The 24,174-nt window shown below is 43.5% G+C and overlaps 3 protein-coding genes and 1 pseudogene across 3 annotated transcripts; 3 read left to right on the top strand and 1 right to left on the bottom strand.

Moving 5' to 3' along the window:
- The first annotated feature begins 893 nt into the window (after positions 1-893).
- LOC146960641 (odorant receptor 131-2-like) lies at positions 894-1,890 on the top strand. Its single transcript, XM_085772193.1, has one exon. The coding sequence runs from the start codon at positions 894-896 to the stop codon at positions 1,884-1,886; it is 993 nt and encodes a 330-aa protein (XP_085628319.1). The 3' UTR covers positions 1,887-1,890.
- Positions 1,891-4,515: 2,625 nt separating this feature from the next.
- On the top strand, positions 4,516-5,502 carry LOC146960640 (odorant receptor 131-2-like). The gene has a single exon (XM_085772195.1). It carries the CDS (start codon positions 4,516-4,518, stop codon positions 5,500-5,502), a length of 987 nt encoding a protein of 328 aa, XP_085628321.1.
- A 7,885-nt stretch (positions 5,503-13,387) lies between these two features.
- On the top strand, positions 13,388-17,370 carry LOC146960639 (odorant receptor 131-2-like; annotated as a pseudogene).
- Positions 17,371-20,395: 3,025 nt separating this feature from the next.
- Positions 20,396-21,837, bottom strand: LOC146960638 (uncharacterized). Its single transcript, XM_085772194.1, has 2 exons — positions 20,597-21,837; positions 20,396-20,415 (listed from the first exon to the last, which is right to left on the bottom strand). Exons 1-2 carry the CDS (start codon positions 21,645-21,647, stop codon positions 20,396-20,398), a joined length of 1,071 nt encoding a protein of 356 aa, XP_085628320.1. The 5' UTR covers positions 21,648-21,837.
- Between the last annotated feature and the right edge of the window lie 2,337 nt (positions 21,838-24,174).

Below are 24,174 nucleotides of genomic sequence, written 5' to 3'. Positions count from 1 at the left end.
ACGCACCATAACAGTCCTCGTCCCTACGTCACCACATTCACGCGCATCCCTTGGCTGGGCTCATTGGATAAAAACTGTAGGATACGAGAAAAGTTTTCTCCTGGGCTCAGAGCAGAGCAGAGTGACTGACAGACCCGTGTTTCGGTCCAAACACTCTATAGAAGGGATTGCTGTCGGAAGATACAACTATTTAAGACTTATATTAACACAAATATATCGCTTACTTCTGCTTTAATGTTTCCAACAGGCTGAGTTCAACAAATCAGTTTATGCTACTGTGATTTAAATAGCCTAGTTAAATACTACAGTAATCATCATAGTGTATTGGAAGGAAAGACCATTTAATCTGTATGTATCAAATATCGATTAATGAATTAATCGATAATTTGCATCCCTAGTCTGTTGGTCTTGGTTAAGTACCACCTTGAATGCTTAAGCTTATGTATTCAGTCATTCAATGGTATACTAAAATCCATGTGAAAAAAAATGCTTCTCACTGTTCTCAGGTCAAATATTTATATGCGATTAAAATGCGATTAATTGCGATTAATTAATTACAAAGCCTCTAATTAATTCGATAAATTTTTTTAATCGAGTCCCGGCCCTAATTTCTCACTGTTAGCAGTTAAGCACTTACTGATCCACCATGTCCGTCATAAGTCTTAAAACTATGACTGGAAGTGTAATATTGTGATAGAGGAATTGCATCATCCATTACTAACATAACTGGGTCACACCCATGTGACACATAGCATGGTGTCATGTAGGTGTGAGGACTGAGCTCATAAAATATGTGTGGGTCACAAGACCTTCACTGTCAAACAATAGCAAACTGAAGAAGAGTATCCTTTTATACTGCTATTACGTTAACTGGTAAATAATACTTCTCTAAAATGTTCATGAATCAGTCTCAGACCAACATCACTGTTGGACTGCAATATCAAGGCTTAATGGGATTAGTGTTGTTTTCTTTTATGTCTACAGTGCCATCCTGTGTATTTCTCTACATTAATGGGACTTTGTTATTCACCCTGAGGAGTAAACCAGTGTTTTGTGAGACCTCTCGGTATATTCTTCTGTATAACCTACTTTTTGCTGATACTATGAACTTGGCTCTAAGTCAGTTACTGTACCTTATTGCTGCTTTTAGAGTAAGGCTGACATATCCTGTGTGTGGTGTTCTTGTTATGCTCTCCAACATTACAATTGAAATCTCTCCACTAACACTGGTTGTGATGTCTTTGGAGAGATATGTAGCTGTGTGTTACCCACTGAGGCACGCAACTATTATCACCATCAAAAACACAGGAGTGGCCATCATTGTGGTTTGGACCTTCAGTTCACTAAGTGTTTTTACTCGTGTTTTTTTGCTGTTGAATTTTCCATTTGAGGAGCTAGAGACTCTGCAGATGAAGGACTTTTGTGGCAAAGAAAGCATGTTGCTTGATCCAATGTCTGATCTTTACGACAGAGGCTTCACTTACTTTTTGTTTATTCTAGGTGTTGTGGCAGTCATTTACTCCTATGTTGGTGTGATGGTAGCAGCCAGGTCAGCCTCTACAGACAAAGCTTCAGCCAGAAAGGCTCGGAACACACTGCTGCTGCATCTGGTGCAGCTGGGCCTCAGTCTCTCATCAACTATACAAAACCCATTACTTATTGCTATGTCAAAGGTCCTGGACAGATTAATTATTGTACGCATTCAAAATGTCCTTTATGTGTGCATTATAATCTTCCCAAAATGTCTGAGTGCTCTAATCTATGGCGTCAGAGATCAGACAATCAGACCTGTCCTCATGTATCATCTCTGCTGTCAGAGGAAACACTCACCTTTTCTGTCAGAAGCCTCAAACAAGACAAAAATCAGCATACATGTCACCTCATAGATAAACACTAACTTTGAATCTGGGTTTGCTTCATGCTACTCATGAAAGTACTTTATCTGGATAGGTATAATCAACAGTTGTAGAGATTCATTTGCTAACTTAACATGCAGGCCATACTGTTAAAATGTGAAATGTTCATATATAACATGAAAATAGAAACTTCAATATACACTAATTATAATTACTTGTACAAACTCAAATGTCTGCAATTACTTGGTTTGGATCTATTATGAACTGTACCAATGAAAATGTTTGAACATGTAACAATGTATGATAAAGTGCCGAGACAACAGAAGGGGTATTAAAGCCTCCTCCTGTACCATCAAGCTTTTGTTTATATTTTTTAAATGTTTGAGATTATACATGACACAGGGTCACCATAGTCCTTCAAAATTGTTCTTGTGTAATAAATGGCAACACTTCTATTCTTTAATTTCAGGGGAAAGTTATTAAAGAGTTTGACAGCAATAGTTTTTCCTGACATATTTCAAGTTGGGTAGAATTGTGCAAATTCAGTCAAGTTATTATAATCACCAAAAAAGGAGTCCACTGAGACTAACTCAAATGGTACAGTAGCAGGCACATTGCACACAGGGGTTCTGCTGTGGACAGCTGGTTTATTTTGCTTTATCCTCCTGAGAACCGAGCTTTTGTCGGGTGTGGATTTTTTTATTTATTTATCCTTGCTATCTGGGATAAGTAGGACCTAATAAGTACAATACCTAAACTTTGCCTTTGCACAGGAAGTATTATTTGGGATTGGGATTATCACAACCTTAAAAAAAAAAGTAATTGTTGTTAGGGACCATAAGGGCCCATTAGTATTATTATTAGTAATTCATATTTTCAGCTTTCTATAAGTAGTTCTCTCAAAAATCAATGTCCATGAGGACAATGGGTATCTTACTGTATGACACAAATAGTCACCGTTGGGCAAAAAAAAGTATACCTCAGGTTTGCTCTGACATATTGAGAGCCATTGCCCAGTAAAAAAAACACACACACACACACACACACACACACACACACACACACACACACACACACACACACACACACACACACACACACACACACACACCCCTTTTCCATTAATAAAGACACTCATATTTGGTAACCTATATTTAAACCCGTGTGCACAGATCACAACATAAACAAATACCATGCCTAACTGGAATGAAATCAGAAACAGCTGTGCGTAAAGGAGGCATCGCGGAGCGTCTCTCTCTTTCTTTTTTCTTTAGAATTTTCCTGAGATGGGAGATGTGAATATCTGCTCACTATTTGATGCCGAGGCTGATTGTGGTTTGCTGAGAGAGATTATAGTGTATTTGTTTTCAGTTTTTCGTTATGGTCGCATGGCGATGTGGCCGCTCGCCCGCTAATAAAATAATAAGTAAGTAAATAAATATAGCAGATCATTTGCCTGGTCAGGGAGCTTCCGACTCCCCTTCAAACATCCTCGACATGGCATCGGCGTTCTGAATAGCCTTCTCCGGCCTGTGTTCAACCCTGAACTTGTAATTCTGCAGGTCCAAGAACCACCTTGTCACTCACTGGTTCCTATCTCGATTTGTGGCCATCCATTTCAGTGGGGCCGTGGTCTGTCACCAACACGAACTCCCGACCCCATCGGTAGTACCGTAGGTGTTGCACGGCCCATTTGAAGGCTAAGCATTCTTTTTCGACTGTAGCATAGTTGCGTTTATGTTTTAGGAGGGTCCTGCTGATGAACATGATTGGGTGTTCCTGCCCATTTACCACCTGGGCCAGCACAGCTCTGGGTCCCATACTGGAGGCATCTGTGTGCAGCAGGAAGGGCTTGGTAAAGTCTGGGGCTCCTCACACAAGGCTTGTCTAAGGGTTTGAAAAGCTTTCTCCGTCACCTCTGTCCATTGTACATGATGTGGCAGTCGGCTGCGGCTCAGATCGTGGAGAGGGGCTGCAAGAGTAGCAAAGTTGGGCCTGATGCCGTGTTAATGGAGATTTTTTCAAAACAAACAAGAAGAAGATTGTTTTTGGTGAAGCTCCGTTTTCGTGAAGATAGGGCCTCAGAATTCTGAGGGAAAAAGTGAGAATTCTGAGATTTCAGCTGCCAACTTTTTCTCTTTTTTTCTCTGTTTTTATGTGTTTTGTGTTACTAGTACATGGTGGATGGTGTTTTAAGGGATTAATAAAGTTGTCTTGAATCTTGAATCCTTACTACTGGCTGTGAAACTAACTGCCCCCAGGGGATAATATAGGTTTTCTAACTTGAACTAATAATAGCTGCTCACGCTCAAGGATAAAATGATGAAATAGTTGTGACTGTTAAATGGTTGGGAACATCATTAAAACTGCTTGTGTGTAATTGTGTTACGTAAGGTGAATAGGGGGACAGAGTTCATAAACAGCATGTGGTGGCAGGCAAACCCTGCAGACCAGCTCTGCTCACATTAACACAACCACGTCCTCTAAACTACCAAAAAGCATGTGTGTGTTTCATGTTACCTCTGCTTCATTCTCTGCTCAAACACTGGCATATGTCTTCTGTTCTAGGAATAGAAACAGAACAAGATTCCTTTTGATTGTTCTGTCCATTTATGTCAAGTGGATAAATGTTTTTATGTCTCTTCAATTGTTTTTGAAGATGTCAAATGCAACTCAATCTCAACGAGGGATACTGGAAAGGTTGTTTTTTTCCACTGTAAGTACTGTACCATGTGTTGTGTTTCTTTTCATTAATGGGACCATGTTATTCACCTTGAGGAGTAAACCAGTTTTCCGTGAGACCTCTCGGTATATTCTTCTGTACAACCTACTTTTTGCAGACACTATATTGCTAGTAAACAGTCAGTTACTGTACCTCATCGCTGCTTTTAGGGTGAGGATGACATATATCGTGTGTGGTGTTCTCGCCATGATCGCCAATCTCACTAGTGTTATTTCTCCTCTAACATTGACGGTGATGTCTCTGGAGAGATATGTAGCTGTGTGTTACCCACTGAGACACACTACTATCATCACCATCAAAAACACAGGAGTGGCCATTATTGTGGTTTGGACCATCAGTTCCCTAGATGTCTTCATGCGAGTTATTTTGCTTTCTAATTTTCCATTTGAGGAGCTAGAGACTTTGCAGATGAAGGACTTTTGTGGCAAAGAAAGCATGCTGCTTGATCCAATATCTGATCTTCATGACATAAGCTCCACTTATTTTTTGATTGCTCTAGGTGGTGTTACAGTCACTTTCTCCTATGTTGGTGTGATGGTAGCAGCCAGGTCAGCCTCTACAGACAAAGCTTCAGCCAGAAAGGCTCGGAACACACTGCTGCTGCATCTGGTGCAGCTGGGCCTAAGTCTCTCATCAACTATACAAAACCCTTTGCTCATAGCCATCTCTAAAGTCCTGGACAGAATAATATTGGTGCGGATACAAATTGTCCTTTATGTGTGTATTATAATCTTCCCAAGATGTCTGAGTGCTCTAATCTATGGCATCAGAGATCAGACAATCAGACCTGTCCTCATGTTTCATCTCTGTTGTCAGAGGAAACGCTCACCTGCTCTGTCAGAAGCCTCAACCAAGGCAAAAGTCAAACTCATCACTTCATCGATAAATACTGGCTTCAACTAAATTCAACAAATTAACGTATTGACCTTAATTTTTTCAGTCGAAAAAAGTCTGAAAGTCTAGAGTCTATATATTTATATATGCAAATCAGCGGGTGGCACCAAACAACACCTGCCCAATCAAGACAGCTTTTATTTCTCTCACACACATTCTTCTCCACCGCAGTTACAGCTCGGCTCTAGGGTTAGGTCCCTTCTTTCTCCTTGCCCTGTCCCTTTGTGTAGGTGTGCCCCAGCTTGTGTCTGTTTTTACCTTACTTAGCATGACAACTGCATTTGTAGTAATCCATATTTGTGCTATCCAGACAATCAATCAACATTAGCTTTAGCAACTGCTGTCAAAGTACACAGACCCATCATTCTCCCTGTGCAAGTAATTCAGAGGTAATTACTGAAGTTATATAAACATGACATGCTCCCAAAAAAAAAGAAGATTTTACTTGCACTGTGTTTGTAAGTCTCCATATGAATACTTGACGCAAAAAACAACTGTTACTTTATGTAGTAACCAAATATTTTAAGTGCCCTGTTGTAGAAGATGAGGTTTCAGTTTCTTTTTATCACACAAGCAGCTCATGTGCTTGATAAATATGTTGAAGGTATTAAAACAACAACAATAAATCCACAGAGAAATGTGTTTAACTTCTTCCCATATTGGGCTCCAGCTTCGTATACCACTGCGCCAATGCAGTGTCTCCAGGCGCAAGTTTCATGCGCCACACACCCCGGTGCATCCCACCTCTGTCCGAGGCCGGCTATATGCTGGGGCAAGAGGGGGCAATGGGTTACACCCCGCCTTTCCGAGAATAGACTTCCATACTTCGTAATAGCGGGGTTTTCTATTTTCTCAAAAGAGCATCTCCCCTGGTCCACTGTCAGCAAGAGAGGCTGCAGCAGGCCCGCACCTGTGTGGGCTCAAGCCGGGTTCAGCCGTGCTCAAGCAGAGCGGGGGAGAGAAAAGAAAAGTGTATTTCTTTTACTGTGGAGATGTCCCACAACGGAGTGGGGGAGAAAGCAAGTGGGACAGATCTGCCCAGTCCCGGAGCTGCGGGCATTTCACAGACAAGCCACATCGCAGAGTGTAAACAACATCACCCGGTTCAGCACCTTGGACAGCTGTAGGGGTGGGGGTTTGGATTCGGAACAGCAGTGTTTCGGTGGGACGTTCGGAATAGCGGTGTTTCAGAGTGGGGGTGTTTCGGAACAGCGGTGTGTCGGAATGGAGGTGTTTCGGAAAGGAGAGCTGTCCCAAGGGCAATGCCCCCTTAAAGGATAATTACCAATTTTTACAATCTGGACCTATTTCTAGCATAATATACAATCATTTACTCACCCAGATAACTTTGGTGTCATTAGAAGTTGTTCCGACGAAATAAGATCCAGCTGAGAGCCGCGTATATCCGTATAATGCGAGTACACGGGGCACACAATGCAGCCTCTAAATAACACATTATCTGCCACGAAACTTGTTCATTTCACCAATATTTTTTTATGATAGGCTAGTGCTAGTCCCCTCTGAGTCCGGGCTGACCTGTTATCAACATCCGGCGTCTGTAGGTTGACCTACTAACCTCTGACCTGGATGATGTCATCTACAACCGCTGCCCGGCTCATTCTGATGATAATGATTCCGCTTCAGCATTCGGGTCAATTTTTAGCGCAAGGAGCTTTAGTAAGTCCAGGCTGCGGGGAGGAAGCCTGTGGAAGCTGAACTTCGACCAGCTGCTCATTTTGTTCTGACAAGTCAGAAACACGCAGAAATGGACCACAGCATTAGCAGTAGCAACAAGCCGCGCCGCACCGCGGTGGGAGATGACATCATCCAGGTCAGAGGTTAGTAGGTCAACCTACAGCCCCCGGATGTTGATAACAGGTCAGCCCAGACTCAGAGGGGATTAGCACTAGCCTATCATAACAAAATAGCTAGCTGACCAGGGAGCTGTTACATCTGGGAGGAACTCCCCCGGGACCTGCATTGGCTGGCCGTATACCAGCTTGGCAGATGAGGCCTGGAGGCAGGGGCGTCACTAGACCTAATACTGTACTGGGGCACACCTGGGGCACAAAGAATTCATGTGAGCGCGCAAAGTGCACGAGCAAAAACATTTTTAGCACTTACTTATAATAAAAAAAAACATAAATAGTGCTTTAAACTATACATGTCTACAGTCTGTAGATGATGATAAACCAAATTTTACACAATTTTACAGTTCATGTGGCACATAATGTACCACACAAACAACTTTTGCAGTCACCAACAAAATATTCTAGATCTAAACTGCCAGCAAGTGAGACCCCCACACACCCTCATTTCTGTTCAAACACAGAGCCACAAAATGCTGAACTAGAACCAAACACACTATCTACATAGCAAAGATGATGGCAGATGTGTTACCATACATGCTCTAATCCAGACAGATGGCAGATGTGTTACCATACATGCTCTAATCCAGACAGATTCACATCCTGTACTGGTCCCAATATTGGAACTAAGGATAAGATAGGACTCTATCTATAGGCCCAAAAGCCAGAGCTATGGTGAATCTCATCTTTACCATTAATTCAGAAGTGAGAAACATATTAGACTATTTTAAGAAAACTGTTCACAAAGTTTGATTTTGAGGTCACCAATTTCTTTTCTTTTTTTTTTTGTATTATTAAAAAGATAAAAGCCCAACTAAACCACCACAGACTATTAAAATGAAATTATAAAACTTTTTTTTTTATGTGCTAGGCTACAAATAGCCCAACACTGCACTACAAACACGCTAACAACTACATTAAACCATGCATTAAACTCATTCAACTCAACTCATTCACTTCAATTATGTTGTTTCCAAAAGGGGGAAAATGTCAAACCTGGCAACGCAGCATGCGGCTTTGTTTACAACCTGACGGCAGTGCAGCTTGCAGGTTACCATAGCTCCGCTAACCAGAGTGACTGCACAGGGCACAAAATGGATCGATTTCTAATAAGAAAAATCAAACGGACTGACAGGCGGCGTGATAAGGAATAGTGACGTTAAAGAGTCAGAGGAAGCAGCATTATGAAAATCAACATAAAGACGCCAGAGAGGGACGAGCAGGCAAGGGCCAGGTGTTCCTAGCAAAAAAAAAAAAAAAAAGGTAGGAGGCATACACCTGACACAATATAATTCTGAAACTCTGAAAGTTAGTAAGTGTATTAAATAGCTTGGTAGCTACTTAGATTAATTTACAGCGCTCCATGAGATGGCGTGAAGTCTTTTTTTTTTTTTAATGCAGGCACCGACTTGGATGTGAGCCAGTCAGGCTCAGGCAATGAAATGGTTTAGTCCACTAGGGGTGTCTGAAATTTTACTACAAGCATCTTCCTGGCATAACTATGGAAAATACTGTTTATTGTAGTATTTATGATTACTAATAAGAAAGATAAATGTTTCAACCCCCCCCCCCCTGTTATTTGTACCTCTTTTAGGGGGGTCGAAGTCGTAATTGGGGGGGTGGGGGGGGGGGTCAAACCCTCCTGTAATTCGCACTATGGTTGTCGGCTAACGTTCACAGCGCCTCTCTCTCTCTCTCTCTCTCTCTCTCTCTCTGTCTGCAGCTTCAAGTTGAGCAGAAGTATAAATCAGCTGAAGTCGCTACACGTGAATAAATTACCATATTAAGTAGTTATGTGCGCATTCCGTAGCCTATGCTATGTAGACTTAAAACTCTGAAGTGAATTTTTTACTGGTGAAATTTTTACTGGGGCACTGCAGATCAATACTGGGGCACGTGCCCCAGTGAAATCTGTCTGGCGACGCGGCTGCCTGGAGGTGTTCCTTGGGGGCAGAGCGAAGACCGAACATGACCCATGGAAGTCAACCCAGTCGCTGCCCGTCAGGCTGGTGTGTAGAGAGGCTTTCATGGCACAATGAAACCTTTCACACAGTCCGTTGCCCTGCGGGTTGTACGCTGTTGTGCGTTGGAGCTTCACCCCCAGATGCTCAGCGACTGCAGTCCAGAGCTCTGATGTGAACTGTGGGCCCCTGCCAGAGGTAACGTCCGATGGTGTGCCAAAGCGTGCCACCCAGGATGTGATGAATGCCCTGGTCACCTCTGCTGACGTAGTTGAGGACAGGGGAATAGCTTCCTGGCCACCTGGTGGTCCTGTCTACCATGGTGAGGAGGTGGGTGAACCCACGGGAAAGAGGCAGGGGGCCCAGCAGGTCCACATTGACGTGATCAAAACGCTTCTGAAGGCACTACAAAGGGTGCCAAAGGGGCCTTGGTGTGACACTGCACCTTGGCATGTTGACATGCCACACAAGCACCCACCCAGGCACTAACATCCTTCTTAAGGCCCGGCCAAACAAACTTGGCCCCTACCAGCTTGACAGTAGCCTTCTCACCCAGATGGCAAAGGCCATGGATGGTGTCCAGAACCTGGCGTCGCCAGCCAGCAAGCACGATACGGCGCGGTTGGTTGGTGGAGACGTCACAGAGAAGCGTGTCATTAGCTCTGTCGAACACCACGTCATCCAGCCTTAGCGCAGTGGGCCCCGTCTGACAAACCTTCTCTCTTTTCTTTTTATTAAGAAGTTCATCATACAACACAAACAATAAGACAAACACAAATAAAATAGAAAATAAACATTTTGCGTCTTGTATGCAATTTGGTATCACAAGCCCCCAGCAACCCAAGCACACTAACTACCTAACTTCACCGACAAAGTTGTCCTTGCCCGCCACATGCTGAATGTCTGTGGTAAACTCGGAGATTGCAGAGAGCTGCTGCTGCTGACGACCAGACCATGGCTCTGAGGTCTTGGACATGGCAAATGTCAGAGGTTTGTGGTCTACCAACGCAGTAAACCGGCGGCCCTCCAACAGGAGTCTGAAGTGTTGGGTGACGAGGAAAAGTCCCAGGAGCTCTCTGTCAAAGGTGCTATATTTCTTCTCACTGTCACGGAGCTGCTTGCTGACAAAGGTTAGTGGCTGCCAAGCACCGCCCACCCACTGCTCACACACCGCCCCCACTGCATAGTCAGAGGCATCTGTAGTGAGGGCGCTAGGAGACGGGTGCGCCAACAGAGCAGCGTTGGCCAGTGCAGTCTTGGCAGCACAGAAAGCTTTGTCCCTTTCTGGGGACCAGTCCACCTCATTATTGGCCCTCTTGCCTCTCAGGGCCTCATACAAAGGACGCATAAGGTGGGCTGCGTGGGGAAGAAAATGATTCTAAAAGTTCACCATGCCCAGAAACTCCTGAAGAGACTTAAAGATGCGGGGGCGTGGGAAACAGGTGACTGCCTCCACCCTGGCAGTAGGAGAAACCACTCCCTGTGGGGTGACATGGTGTCCCAGAAAGGTGATGGACGACTGTCCAAACTGGCACTTGGTTGGGTTGACAATAAGTCCATGTTCACTGAGCCTTTCAAGCAACTGGCGGAGGTGTGTCAGGTGTTCCTCAATTGATATGCTGGCTACGAGAATGTTGTCCAATGTCGTTAATGTCGCTCGGTGCCAGTGCTGCTGGGGTGTTGTGTCTGCTTCCTTCGCCGTCAGACATGTTAATTTTCTCTGGTTGCTAAGTAACCATCTAAACTCTAGCTCTTAAAGGTACAAGCCCTCTGGTACCTGGGTGAATGTCTTTACTATGTTCCCTATTGTGCAGAAAATCCTCTTCTGCCCCCACTTTCATCTGATATGTGTACAGATTTCTGCAGATGCCAGGCCTTGTTTTACTGTTTGAAATCATATCTGAGTAGATTTTGGCCTAAAGAACCACAGACACACAGATATCACATGCTCATTGGCACTCTTGCCTTGAAAATGACAACATCTGGTGTCAAAATATGAAAAAAGTTTTTTGGTCTGTTTATTTGTTTCTGTTGACTGCTGATTTTATTTTTTGTTATGTGACTAAGAACATGAAAATCTAACTGTTTTTAAAATTTAGTTCATTGTTCTTTGACACTCAAAAACAATAACCCTTTGTGTTTCAATTTTATAGAAAATCCAATGACCAAAAGATACACTGACCCGTTTTAATGGAGTTTTTTTTTCAAAACGAACAAGAAGAAGATCGTTTTTGGTGAAGCTGCGTTTTCGTATGGATAGGGCTACAGAATTATGAGATTTCAGCTGCCAACTTTTTCTCTTTCTATCTCTGTTTTTATGTGTTTTGTGTTACGAGTACATGGTGCGCGAACTGCCAAATGGAATTGCCTTTTAAGGGATTAATAAAGTTGTCTTGAATCTTGAATCTTTACTGCTGGCTGTGAAACTAACTCCCCTTAGGGGATAATACAGGTTTTTGAACTTGAATAGCTGCTCACGCTCAAGGATAATATGATGAAATAGTTGTGACTGTTAAAGAGTTAAAACTGCTTGTGTGTAATTGTGTTACGTAAGGTGAATAGGGGGACAGAGTTCATAAACAGCATGTGGTGGCAGGCAAACCCTGCAGACCAGCTCTGCTTACATTAACCTCCTCCAAGGTGACCAGATTTCCGAAATGAAAATCGGGGACATTTTCAGCGCGGTGGTCAAAATTCAAATGTTATCATTATGAAATTAATAACAGGGGCAATTACATGTTAATGTATTTGACAAAGCAAATGAGTAGCCAATAAGAAGTTACCCATAACCCTTCCAACCTCTCAGTCACTTCTGGCTACCAGTTCAACAGCATCAGCAAAACCAACAAAAACAACAACAACAAAACAGAAGCCAGTGCTGAAAGAGGCTTCTGCACCAAACAAACACTATCACACTCCTGGATGGATTCTTAGCTCAGTGTTTTTCAACCTTTTTTGAGCCATGGCACATATTCATTAAAAAAATCCCGTGGCACACCAACCAAAAATGTTACAAAATGACAGTGCAGCCTAATACAGTAAATATAGCCTAATACAAATATTGTCTCTTACAGTGTAGTTAGTTTATTCTGACTCAGTAATGGTCATTGCTAAGGCCAGGTCATTGTGCAGGCCTCTGCCACTACCCACTGACATAAAAGAGTCCTATTTTATTAGCCAACTCTGCCAGACAGTCACTATTGCAGACACAGATGCTCAACAAAGCCAAATTATTTTTAGGAGCTAAATAATATTTGTTTGGACACAAACTTAACTGATAACAATAACTTGTATTCTGATTTTACTCTGATTCTTCTTCTTATTAGGCTATTATGTTTTTTTTAATTTTTTTTAATTTTATGTCAATCAACTCATGGGAGCTTGTCAACACGTGCACACTTCCACTCGTGCCTTCAGCCATATTTCACAGCAAAGTGTTACATGAGAGGATTTACACTTATGCTGTGCACTCCCTGTGATAGAAAGTCAGAACAAACTCTGAGTGCAACCTGCAACGCGTACGGTGCCCCTAAAATAAAAAGGAGGGGCTCTCCAGTCGGCTCCCCCGTCATTCACCTGCAGCTGCACAGACGAGCAGAGGAGCGCTCTGCTGTCTGATGCCGCAGCACAGCGGTAACAGCGCGTGTGTTTTATTTAAAAAAAAAAAAAAAGCAAACAAAAAGAGACCGCAGCCGGTCGGTACAAGCCATTTATCGCGCACGTAACGTCAGCACGCTAGTTATACTGGTTTAACCCTATGGTTTAACCATAATAACTGGAGTTTGTATCCATACGCAACTTTGTTTCTCCCCCATTCAAATCGGGGACATTTTCGGGGACAGCTTTAACCGGGGACAGGTCGGCCAAATCGGGGACTGTCCCCGAAAATCCGGGACGTCTGGTCACCCTATCCTCCTCTGAACTACCAAAAAGTATGCACGTGTTTCATGTTAACTCTGCTGCATTCTCTGCTCAAACAGTGGGAAACAGAACAACCTTTTGATTGTTATGTCCATTCATGTCAAGTGGTTAAATGTTTTTATGTCTCTTCAATTCTTTTTGAAGATGTCAAATGCAACTCAATCCCAGACTACCCTCACTCAACGAGGGATACTGGAAAGGTTGTTTTTTTTCCACTGTAACTACTGTACCATGTGTTGTGTTTCTATTCATTAATGGGACCATGTTATTCACCTTGAGGAGTAAACCAGTTTTCCGTGAGACCTCTCGGTATATTCTTCTGTATAACCTACTTTTTGCAGACACTATATGTGACCCGATCCATCAAAATGAGTCACAGTGACCCAAATTTCAAAGTTGAGATTTTGGTATCAATGGAAAGATTAGATAATAAGCTTTAAAATGATACCCTAGTCAGAGTCATACATTTGATGGTTTTCGAGATGTGGCCATTTGAATTACGATCTCCTACTCTCTTATTCTGTTCTAAAACCTGAGAAAATAGCAGTTAAAGTTTTTGCCAGTGACTCTGCATCTGTTCCTGTACCACGTGATTAAACACAACCTATACGGCCCCTTGTTGTCATAGAGGTAGCATCCAAACTGTTCAGAAGTTGTCATGTTTTGTTGACATTTTGTAAAACATGTGCAAGCGTGTACGTTCGGGTTAGCATCGATGCTACGTTCGGTTTAGCATTGATGCTACGCTCTGTTAGCATCGATGCTACGCTCTGTTAGCGTCGATGCTACTCGGTTTAGCATCTGTTTCTGTACCCATCCCTGCTCGCCATAGAGGCGACATTCAATGACCGTCGGAAAGCGGAGAATCCCGCGATTCAGATGCAGTTTACAGCTCGTCTCTATCATGAACGGTTCAGAAGACATTTCATGTTTTGCACCGAAGCAACACTCATTTTCAGAGGGTTTAAGTTGCAGGTCAACTTTAATCATCATTTACGTGCCTTTTCTCAATTATCTGGACTGTGAAACTTTGGGAGATTGTTTTTGAATGTCATTGCTTTGAAATTAGGGTAAAAATTTTTTTTTGATTTTCTATGGGTTTTCCATAACCCGTTACGCAAATACCGCCATTTTTGACATCCCGCAATGCATTGTGGGTATGCACCGATGCACTCTGGGATTGAAAGCGCCCAAACAACACCGCAGCACCGTGCTCCGTGGCTCTGACAGACGGGCCACGGCCGCAATGGACACAGAAGTTAACTTTAGTAATATGACGGTTAGTCATAAATGTAAACGGAATCAAAATAAAACTAGTGACACTAGTAAATCAACTTGGAGCACGAGCGTTTATAAGAACCAGGCGCATATTTGCAACAGGCTACTTATTTTTGCAATGACCAGCACCAGACCTGCACAGAACAAGGGGGTCACTGCAGGAACACTGGAATAAAACTACTTTTCCCCCGACTTATCTTTATTGACATCAGACAATAAATACGACAGCTTGTCTGTGTTACCACGACACAGGAGCTGATCAGAGTAGGGGTGTCAACGCAATTTGTTTTGTGTCTAACAAAGGCTTTTTATTTATTATTAATTTCAAACAATTCTTATGCTCAGCACAGAAAATCTATAATATAATCTCTGTTGTTGTTACTGTTCAAAAGAGTCAGAATAGAAGGAAGGGTCGGATCGAGAGCAGCATTCATTTACAAGTTTAATCTGCACCAATAGCCTACACCTTTTCTGAATAAATGTACGGCCACAGCTTCCGGCTCTTCCCTTGGCTCAGTCATCGGACCGGGCACGACCGGACAGGTTCGGATCGAAAACATTTACTACCAGGGTTTTTTCTGAATTATAAATATTGAGGCGGCCGCCTCTGTCTGCGTTTGTACGGAGGGAGAGATCAGCTGATCCGCTGCTGTTGACTTTCTCTCTGAGCGTCTCCGCCTACAGATGTTCAGCTGAGGGAAGACGCTGCTCACCTGTTGAGCTGAGCGTCAGCAGCAAGTTGATAACCAGCTTCGTACCGTGTTAACTCGGACCGGGGCTTGAGGTTTTGTTAAGATGGAAAATGAACACAAAGCCGAGTCTCCTTCGCAGTACAGGCCGGAGGAGTCGATGATGTTGTTGTTTTTTTCCCCCCTCGGCCTTTATTCTGAAGGGACAGCTGGAAAGAGACCGGTAGGCTACGCGGAGATAGAGGGGGGAATTGACACGCAGTTCAGGCAACATTATCACCCCTAAAAATATATATTGGTGAGAAATGATCGAGGAGGAGGGGGGGAAAAGACGTGTAAACTATTGATTTTTCTAAACGGTTATGATTTGTTATCCGTGTACCTGTTTACACGTGTAGATGTTGACACTCCTAGATCAGAGCTTCTATTAGTCCAGCACAATCTGTCACGTCTCTGTGTGTCTGTGTCGCTAGCAGGAGGAGCCGCTGTTGACAGGTGAGGACGCTGTAACACATAGCCTATTACTATTTGGTCATATACAAGGGATGTGAACTGAAGTATGTACACGGGTTCGTCATATTACAGCTGCTACGGCCGTGATTACGAACCACAGGTTACAGCTGTCATGTGTCGGGAGGGGGGGGCGGCAACCGTACCGTGTACACGTTTAAAACGGAAAGCATTGCACAGTTTACACGTGTACATATTTTAGTACATGTTCACATTCCTTAATAGAATAATATTGTGTTACAGCGTCCTCACCTGTCAGTCAGCGGCTCCTCCCGCTCGCTCTCTCGCCTGCAGGTGCACACAGACACAGAGACACACAAAAACGGGAGCATGACAGGTTGTGCTGGACTAATAAGGACTGTGTCGTGGTAACACAGACAAGCTGTCGTACTTATTGTCTGATGTCAATAAAGATATGTCGGGGTTAAAGTAGTTTTATTCCAGTGTTCCTGCAGTGACCTCCTTGTTCTGTGCAGGTCTGGTGCTGGTCATTGCAAAAATAAGTAGCCTGTTGCAAATATGCGCCTGGTTCTTATAAACGCTCGTGCTCCAAGTTGATTTACTAGTTTCACTAGTTTTATTTTGATTCCGTTTACATTTATGACTAACCGTCAAATTACTAAAGTTAACTTCTGTGTCCATTGCGGCCGTGGCCCGTCTGTCAGAGCCGCGGAGCACGGTGCTGCGGTGTTGTTTGGACGCTTTCAATCCCAGAGTGCATCGGTGCATACCCACAATGCATTGCGGGATGTCCAAGATGGCGGTATTTGCGAAACGGGTTATGTTATCAGCTGATTATCTAAAAATAGAACGTTGCGACTTCCGACTCATTTTGATGGAACGGGTCACATATTGCTAGTAAACAGTCAGTTACTGTACCTCATTGCTGCTTTTAGGGTGAGGATGACATATATCGTGTGTGGTGTTCTCGCCATGATCGGCAATCTCACAAGTGTTATTTCTCCTCTAACATTAATGGTGATGTCTCTGGAGAGATATGTAGCTGTGTGTTACCCACTGAGACACACTACTATCATCACCATCAAAAACACAGGAGTGGCCATTATTGTGGTTTGGACCATCAGTTCCCTAGATGTCTTCATTAGAGTTCTTTTGCTTTTGAATTTTCCATTTGAAGAGCTAGAGACTTTGCAGATGAAGGACTATTGTGGCAAAGAAAGCATTTTGCTTAATCCAATATCTGATCTTTATGACATAAGCTCCACTTATTTTTTGTTTGCTCTAGGTGTTGTGACAGTCATTTACTCCTATGTTGGTGTGGTGGTAGCAGCCAGGTCAGCCTCTACAGACAAAGCTTCAGCCAGAAAGGCTCGGAACACACTGCTGCAGCATCTGGTGCAGCTGGGCCTCAGTCTCTCATCAACTATACAAACCCCCTTGCTCATAGCCATCTCTAAAGTCCTGGACAGAATAATATTAGTGCGCATACAAATTGTGCTTTATGTGTGTTTTATAATCTTCCCAAGATGTCTGAGTGCTCTAATCTATGGCATCAGAGATCAGACAATCAGACCTGTCCTTATGTTTCATCTCTGTTGTCAGAGGAAACGCTCACCTTCTCTGTCAGAAGCCTCAACCAAGGCAAAAGTCAAACTCATCGCTTCATGGATAAATACTGGCTTCAGCTAAATTCAACAAATTATGTATTGACCCGAAAAAAAGAAGTTATTTTTCAGTTGAAAAAAGTCTGAAAATCTAGAGTCTAGATATTTGTATATGCAAATCAGCGGGCGGCACCAAACAACACCTGCCCAATCAAGAAAAAGCTTTTATTTCTCTCACACACTGGCCTCGTGTCACCAGGCTTGTTGGCAGAGCAGCCATACAGCGGCTACTGGTGTAAAAACCCACTTTGTCGGCACCGAACGCGGAGGAGAAGGAAGGAGGACGAGAGACGCTCAGTTTGCCTCACATGGCAAACTGCACAGCAACTGCTCACAGCTGCGTGCAGGAGGGCACTTTTATTAAACCACGCCCACCAGACAGGTGGCTTCACCTTCACAATTATATCATAATCACGTCAATGTTCTGACAAATAAACATAAATCAATAAATAAATAAACAATCAATAAGTGAGAGCACCAACACTCAACACCCCCACTTGCTCTCACATTACAAAAAAAAACATTTCATTTACATTCAGTCAGAAAACATCAACATCAATACATTCTATTTTTCTTTCAGTTATACCCAAACATAAATTCAGCAAATCTTGCTAACTTAAATTTTGTTGCAGGCTTGGTCATAAGATCTGCAACCATCTGCTCAGTTGGACAGTACTCTAATGACAGTTTACCATCAGTTACAGTGGACCGAATGAAGTGGTATTTAATATCCACATGTTTACATCGCTGTCTTTTAACAGGATTCTTAGCTAAAGCAATAGTGCCTTGGTTATCCTCAAAAACTATAGGTAGCATATACACATGTTTATCAATACCATCTAACAGTTGTGTGAGGTACAGACACTCTTGGATGGTAGTAGCAAGAGCAATATACTCCGCTTCACAAGTGGACAGTGCTACAGTGGGCTGCTTTTTGGTCTTCCATGACACTAAAGTGCCACCTTGAGATAGAGTTACACAATACCCAGTTGTACTACAACGATCTTTTACATCACCAGCCCAGTTTGCATCACTGTAGGCTTGTATACCCAGGTTTTCATTACTCTTACTATAACACAACTTCTTATCACTTGTACCTTTTAGATATCTTAGCACATGTTTAACCGTACAAAAATGTTCAACAGTAGGTTCGTTGAAATACTGTGACAGTTTACTTACAACGAAGCTTAAATCAGGTCTTGTACATACAGTTAAATAGATCAGACTACCCACTGCTTCTCTGTACATTGAAACATCACTCAGTAATGCAGCATCATCTGTGTAGTTCAGTTTCTGTTCACAAGGTGTTGACCTAGGTTTGCAATCTTGCATGTTAAACCTTACCAGAATCTTCTCAACATATTTTGATTGAGACATTGTTACACAGTTATTACATTGTTCGAAATCAATACCCAAAAAACTCCTCAGTTTGCCTAGGTCCTTCATCTTGAACCTTGCTGCAAGCATGTCTTTTGTAACCTTCATAGCATTCTCATCACTTGCTGCAATTAACAAGTCATCAACCCAAATCACCATAATGACCTTCTCATGTTCTCTTTCTCGTGTGTAAACGCAGTGGTCAGCTTGGTTTTGGAGAAACTCATTCTGTGTCAAATGGTCATGTAACAACTTATTCCAATTCCTGCCCGATTGTTTGAGCCCATACAATGACCTCTCTAGTTTGCAGACTAACTTCTTGTCTGTGTGAGATCTCACCTCGTACCCTTCTGGCTGTTCCATGTAGATCTCACAGTCTATGGGTGCATTTAAATAGGCAGTTTTCACATCCATCTGGTGTAAGATTAAATTTTCTTGTGCTGCCTTCTGCATCAAAACTCTAACACTAGTCATGTTAGCTGTAGGAGAAAATGTCTCCTCATAATCCACACCCATCTTTTGACTGTACCCTTTAGCAACATATCGGGCCTTGTATTTCTCAGATCCATCAACATCAGTTTTAATAGCATACACCCATCTACCCCCCACTGCTTTCTTACCCTCAGGCAAATTGGTCAGTGTAAATGTGTTGTTCTCTTTAAGTGAATGCATTTCCTCATCCATGGCTTTCACCCACTCTTTTGATTTGTCTGAGGTCACTGCTTCTGTAAACGACACAGGTAGGTTACATATCACACGGTAACAATAATCAATGTTACTCTGGGCTAGATCTGTGTATCTGTCTGGCCTCCTTCTCTCTCTGGAAGGATAACGGCTTGACTCAGGTTCACACTTGACTTCAACTCTTTGTGGTTGGTGATGGCTGACTTCAGGTTTCTGTTCTATCACGTGATCTGGACTTCTAGATCTAGGTTTTATGAAGTCATCATCTTCAGGTGTAAAATGAGTCTGTGTCTGTTGCTCTACACCTGATTTAGCCACAAACTTTACCAACCTGTGCTTCTGCACTTTCTTACTGACAGGTAAGTAGACCATGTATGCAGGACTGTTTTTATCATACCCAATGAAAACACATTTTTCACACCTTGGATCAAGTTTTCTTTTGTCTTGTTTATAAGCAAAACACTCTGACCCGAACCTCTGCATTCTAGACAAATTGGGTCGTCTTCCTGTCAACATCTGGATCGGTGTCTGCCCTGTGCGTCTGTTGAAACACCTATTCCTGACCACAGCAGCAGTTTGGACTGCATAGGTCCATAGTTGTTTCGGCAGACCACTTTCAATTAGCATGCACCTTGCCATGTCAAAAAGTGTGCGCCAATTGCGCTCAGCAGTACCATTTTGGTGAGGAGAGTAAGGTGCTCATGTCTGATGTTTGATCACATTTTTAATGAGCAATGTCTGGTAATCTTTACCTGTAAACTCTGTACCATTATCAGATCTGAAACATTTCACTTTGCCGTATGGGGCAGTATCGGCCAGAAACTTCTCTGTAGCTAGAACAGTGTCACTTTTGTTCTTCAAGAAATACACGAATACAGTACTGGAAAAATCATCAGTGAATGAAAGTGCATATCTGTAACCATCTCTAGACTCTGGGTGAATTGGCCCTGCCAAGTCTGTGTGTACTAGTTCTAGAGGGGTCTTAGCTCTTACATCAGGGTCTCTGTTTCTGGTTTGGAAAAACTTCCCTTGAGTGCACACTTCACAATGTGGAGGTTTTTGTGTGGGACCCTTGATTTTCATACCATCCACAACATCTTGTAACTTCTGAATGTCATTATAATTACAGTGCCCCAAAATTTCATGCCAGGTCTGCATATCATGACACCCCTTACATTGATCATCATCACCTTCATCATCATCATTGTTCAATGTGTGCAGATAATAAAGTCTATCGTGTACGTGTATGTGAAATTTGGTACCGTCTCTGTGGATCAGAACGTCCTTCCCCTTCTTGAACACCACGGTGGCTCCATTGGCAGTAGCTGCTTTCACAGACAGAATGTCTTGTGGATAGGATGGGATGTACAGCGCCTGCCTCAGTGTTGTGTTCAGGTGTCTTCCTTTGCTGTCGATCAGACAGACTTCTGCATCACCTCGGCGCTCTGCGACGCCCTTGCACCGCGTGCCGTCCGCCAGCTCCACGCAGTGTGACTTGGCCTGGAACCCGTCGTCAAACCTCACGAACTTCGCCAGGTCTGTGACGATGTGCGAGGTTGCCCCGCAGTCAACCATCAGGCCCCTCACGTCGACATCTGCTGCTCCCTCGCTCACTCGGAAGAAGTACTCTTTGTCCTGGTCCTCTGTCTCCCCGGAGACCTTTCGTGCGTCGTCTCGGTTCCCACGCTGTTTCCGCCTGCAGGTCGTGTCCTGGTGTGTGGTGCTCTTGCAGTGGCTGCACCACAGTCTGCGCTGGCAGCCTCTGGCCAGGTGTCCCCTCAGGCCGCATCTGAAGCACACCACTTCCTCGGCGGTTCTCTCAGCGGTTCTCTCACCTGCTCCGGCGGGTCTCGCTTTCCGCTGCCGCACGTTCATCACGTTGTCATCTGCAGCCCGCATCTTCTCTGTGTCCTCGTAGCTTCGTAGCTTTGTTTTGAATTCAGAGAATTGCATCGTCTCATCTCGTTGTGTGACATGTATTGCAAATGGTTTAAAGGACTCCGGCAAACCTTTCAATACCATTGCAACCAATAGTCCGTCACTCAATGTCTCACCGGCATTTCTTAGCGCTGTGATTGCAGTCTCTGCCCGGATCACGTACTCAGTCACAGTTTCACTGTCTGACTTCTGCAGTGAAGTCAGTTCTGTGTAGAGGCTAATGATGCGTGGCTTTCCTCTGCCCTGATAGTAGTTTCTCAGGATCTGCAGGGCCTCCCGCCCGTCGTCTGCAGCATCGCGCATCACCAGCGACAAGCTCTTATCATCGAGAAACTGGATGAGCTCCGCATATGCTTCCGCATTCTTTTCTGCGTCTTCAAGTAACTCATCTGCGTCTTCGGTTGTGGGCTCTGTTAAGATAATGTCTTTTAACCCCTGCAACCGGAGGTGGCCCAAAAACTTCGCCTCCCATAATTCATAATTCTTTTCTTCTCCGTCAAACAGGAGCCGCGACCAGCGGCTACCGAGACTGCTCTCTCATGGTGCTCACAGCATGCTATCATCACCTGTACGTCGGTGGGAACATGCTGCAAAACTTTCCTGTGGATTCTCTGGGCCCATAACCTGTTGGCAGAGCAGCCATACAGCGGCTACTGGTGTAAAAACCCACTTTGTCGGCACCGAACGCGGAGGAGAAGGAAGGAGGACGAGAGACGCTCAGTTTGCCTCACATGGCACTCAGCACAGCAACTGCTCACAGCTGCGTGCAGGAGGGCACTTTTATTAAACCACGCCCACCAGACAGGTGGCTTCACCTTCACAATTAAATCATAATCACGTCAATGTTCTGACAAATAAACATAAATCAATAAATAAATAAACAATCAATAAGTGAGAGCACCAACACTCAACCAGGCTCTTCAGAGAGGCGAAGAGTCTGGTGTCTGTTAACTCCGAATTTTGTCTGCATTCTGGTTCCCGTCTTCTAGCGGAGACGGAAATTACCAAATTCACCAAAATAAAAGTGTTCACCAACAACCGCATTTTATTAGCTTGGTGCTTTTATTTTGACAGAAAGGGCTGTCTTTCTCGCCCTGGATCCGGTTGCTTACCAAAACAGCGAGTCAACGGCCCCAGACTACTCACACACGTTCTTCTCTTTTTTTTTGATCAAGGGTTTATTTTATTTTAATTCAGACACAAAACAAATGATGATGTACAGCCACTGAACATACCGTTACATCAACCACCCTACCCTCCCCCCAAATACTAAAAAAACTAAAAAATACATATGAAAATATCCTGAAAGAAGGAAAGTGGGAAAAAGAAAAAAAAAGGAGAGAATTAAGACAATGCGGCTAAAACAAACAACAATAGTCAAAAGAGAAAGACTTGTGGAATTGTGGGATAGCTAATACAGATGTACAGATTAATACAAGATGTCAAGTGAGGTAAGTTATATACACCAACAGGTCACAGGGATCAGAGTGAGCTTTTCAGTGTTTCAGCCATAATGTACCACATATTGACATTCGCCTCCTTAGCCCCATTTATTTGGGCTGTCGACAACTGTTTGATGGTCAAAGTGTGAGGGGGCGATGTACACTGCAATTTTGTCATTTTATATTTCGACATGGACGAAGGAGACAACAACGCTAGACAGCCAAACTTTCCTCAGGAGGAAACTGATGTTTTGGTCCGGGAGGTTGGAACTCACAGTGGCCGAATATATGGTAGCGCAAACAGACCTCCATGGGCTGATGAAGCAAAAGTAGTCGGGGAGGAGATTACTAATATCGTTAATTAGGTTGGTAACTCTACATAATACGGCCCGCGACTTACCTACCGTTCACTTTCCATGAAGGTTGCCCCTTATTTCACACAAGTACCGAGTAACTCCCGCTCACTTCCCTCCCTGTTTCCCCCGTGCATTTACAGTGTAACTAGGCTGTGTTTTAGCGCGTAACTCCGGTTAACACTAGAACCGCCAACTGCCGTTCATTGGACGACTTTGATTTTCATTTGTGCATAACTTTATTTAAAAAATACATTGAAGTCCACCAGTCTGTGACTTTTACTAAAATGATGTTGGGCAGCACCCCGTTTTGTTAAATACAATAAATATTACTCACACAAAAAAAATATCGATCATGTTTTCTCATTTTACCTGTAACCGCCACGTTCGTTCATTGGACGACCAGAGAATTCACCGATTTGCGCCGGCATTATTGGGTTTATGCTCTCTCTCTCTCTCTCTCTCTCTCTGTGTGTTTGTGTGTGCGCATGTGTGTGTGTATGTGTGTCTCTGTGTGTACACGTGCGCAGGCTGCGCAGATGCACACTCATGTCCACACTTCACACACGCACGGCGCAGAAATTATTTTCCAGACTGGACAGACTAGTTGTAGAAGAGGTGTAGCCTACATTCAGGGGGGAAATATCAATATGATGTCAAAAGAAAACGAAATTTGTTTTATAAAGCCAGTATTTAGGAGCAAACTAGTGTAAAAACAGAGTCGCTGTGCTCTTCATGTAAAGTGTCAAACAAAGATCACTAAGGACTATGGATGTTGCCGTAAAAGAGAGAGAGAAAAAAAAAGGTTGTTTATACGGTGGAAACCCGGCTTTACAGGCGGGGGCGGGGTTCCTACGGTATGCCCCCCCCATACAGCCTATACAGCTCTAATTAACGCTTTATTACAGTTCGTCCAATGAACGACTCATGGCGGTTATAGGTATTAGGGATGCACCGATACCACTTTTTTTCAAACCGATACGATACCGATACTTGGATCTGAGTACTTGCCGATACCGAGTACCGATGCCGATC

This window comes from Trachurus japonicus, unplaced genomic scaffold, assembly GCF_045865225.1.
Source record: "Trachurus japonicus isolate A0001 unplaced genomic scaffold, Traja_1.0 AP030150.1".
Taxonomy (NCBI): domain Eukaryota; kingdom Metazoa; phylum Chordata; class Actinopteri; order Carangiformes; family Carangidae; genus Trachurus; species Trachurus japonicus.
This window is presented reverse-complemented; position numbering and strand designations above follow the sequence as displayed.

What these genes read in the sequence shown, in the direction of transcription:
- LOC146960641 (XM_085772193.1), top strand. Translation starts at nt 894, where the DNA reads ATGTTCATGAATCAGTCTCAGACCAACATCACTGTTGGACTGCAATAT.
- LOC146960640 (XM_085772195.1), top strand. Translation starts at nt 4,516, where the DNA reads ATGTCAAATGCAACTCAATCTCAACGAGGGATACTGGAAAGGTTGTTT.
- LOC146960638 (XM_085772194.1), bottom strand. Translation starts at nt 21,647, where the DNA reads ATGCGCGATGCTGCAGACGACGGGCGGGAGGCCCTGCAGATCCTGAGA. An exon ending in GAACAATGATGATGATGAAG is followed by an intron (nt 20,416 to 20,596) that starts GTGATGATGATC and finishes TTTCCAAACCAG; the next exon opens with AAACAGAGACCCTGATGTAA.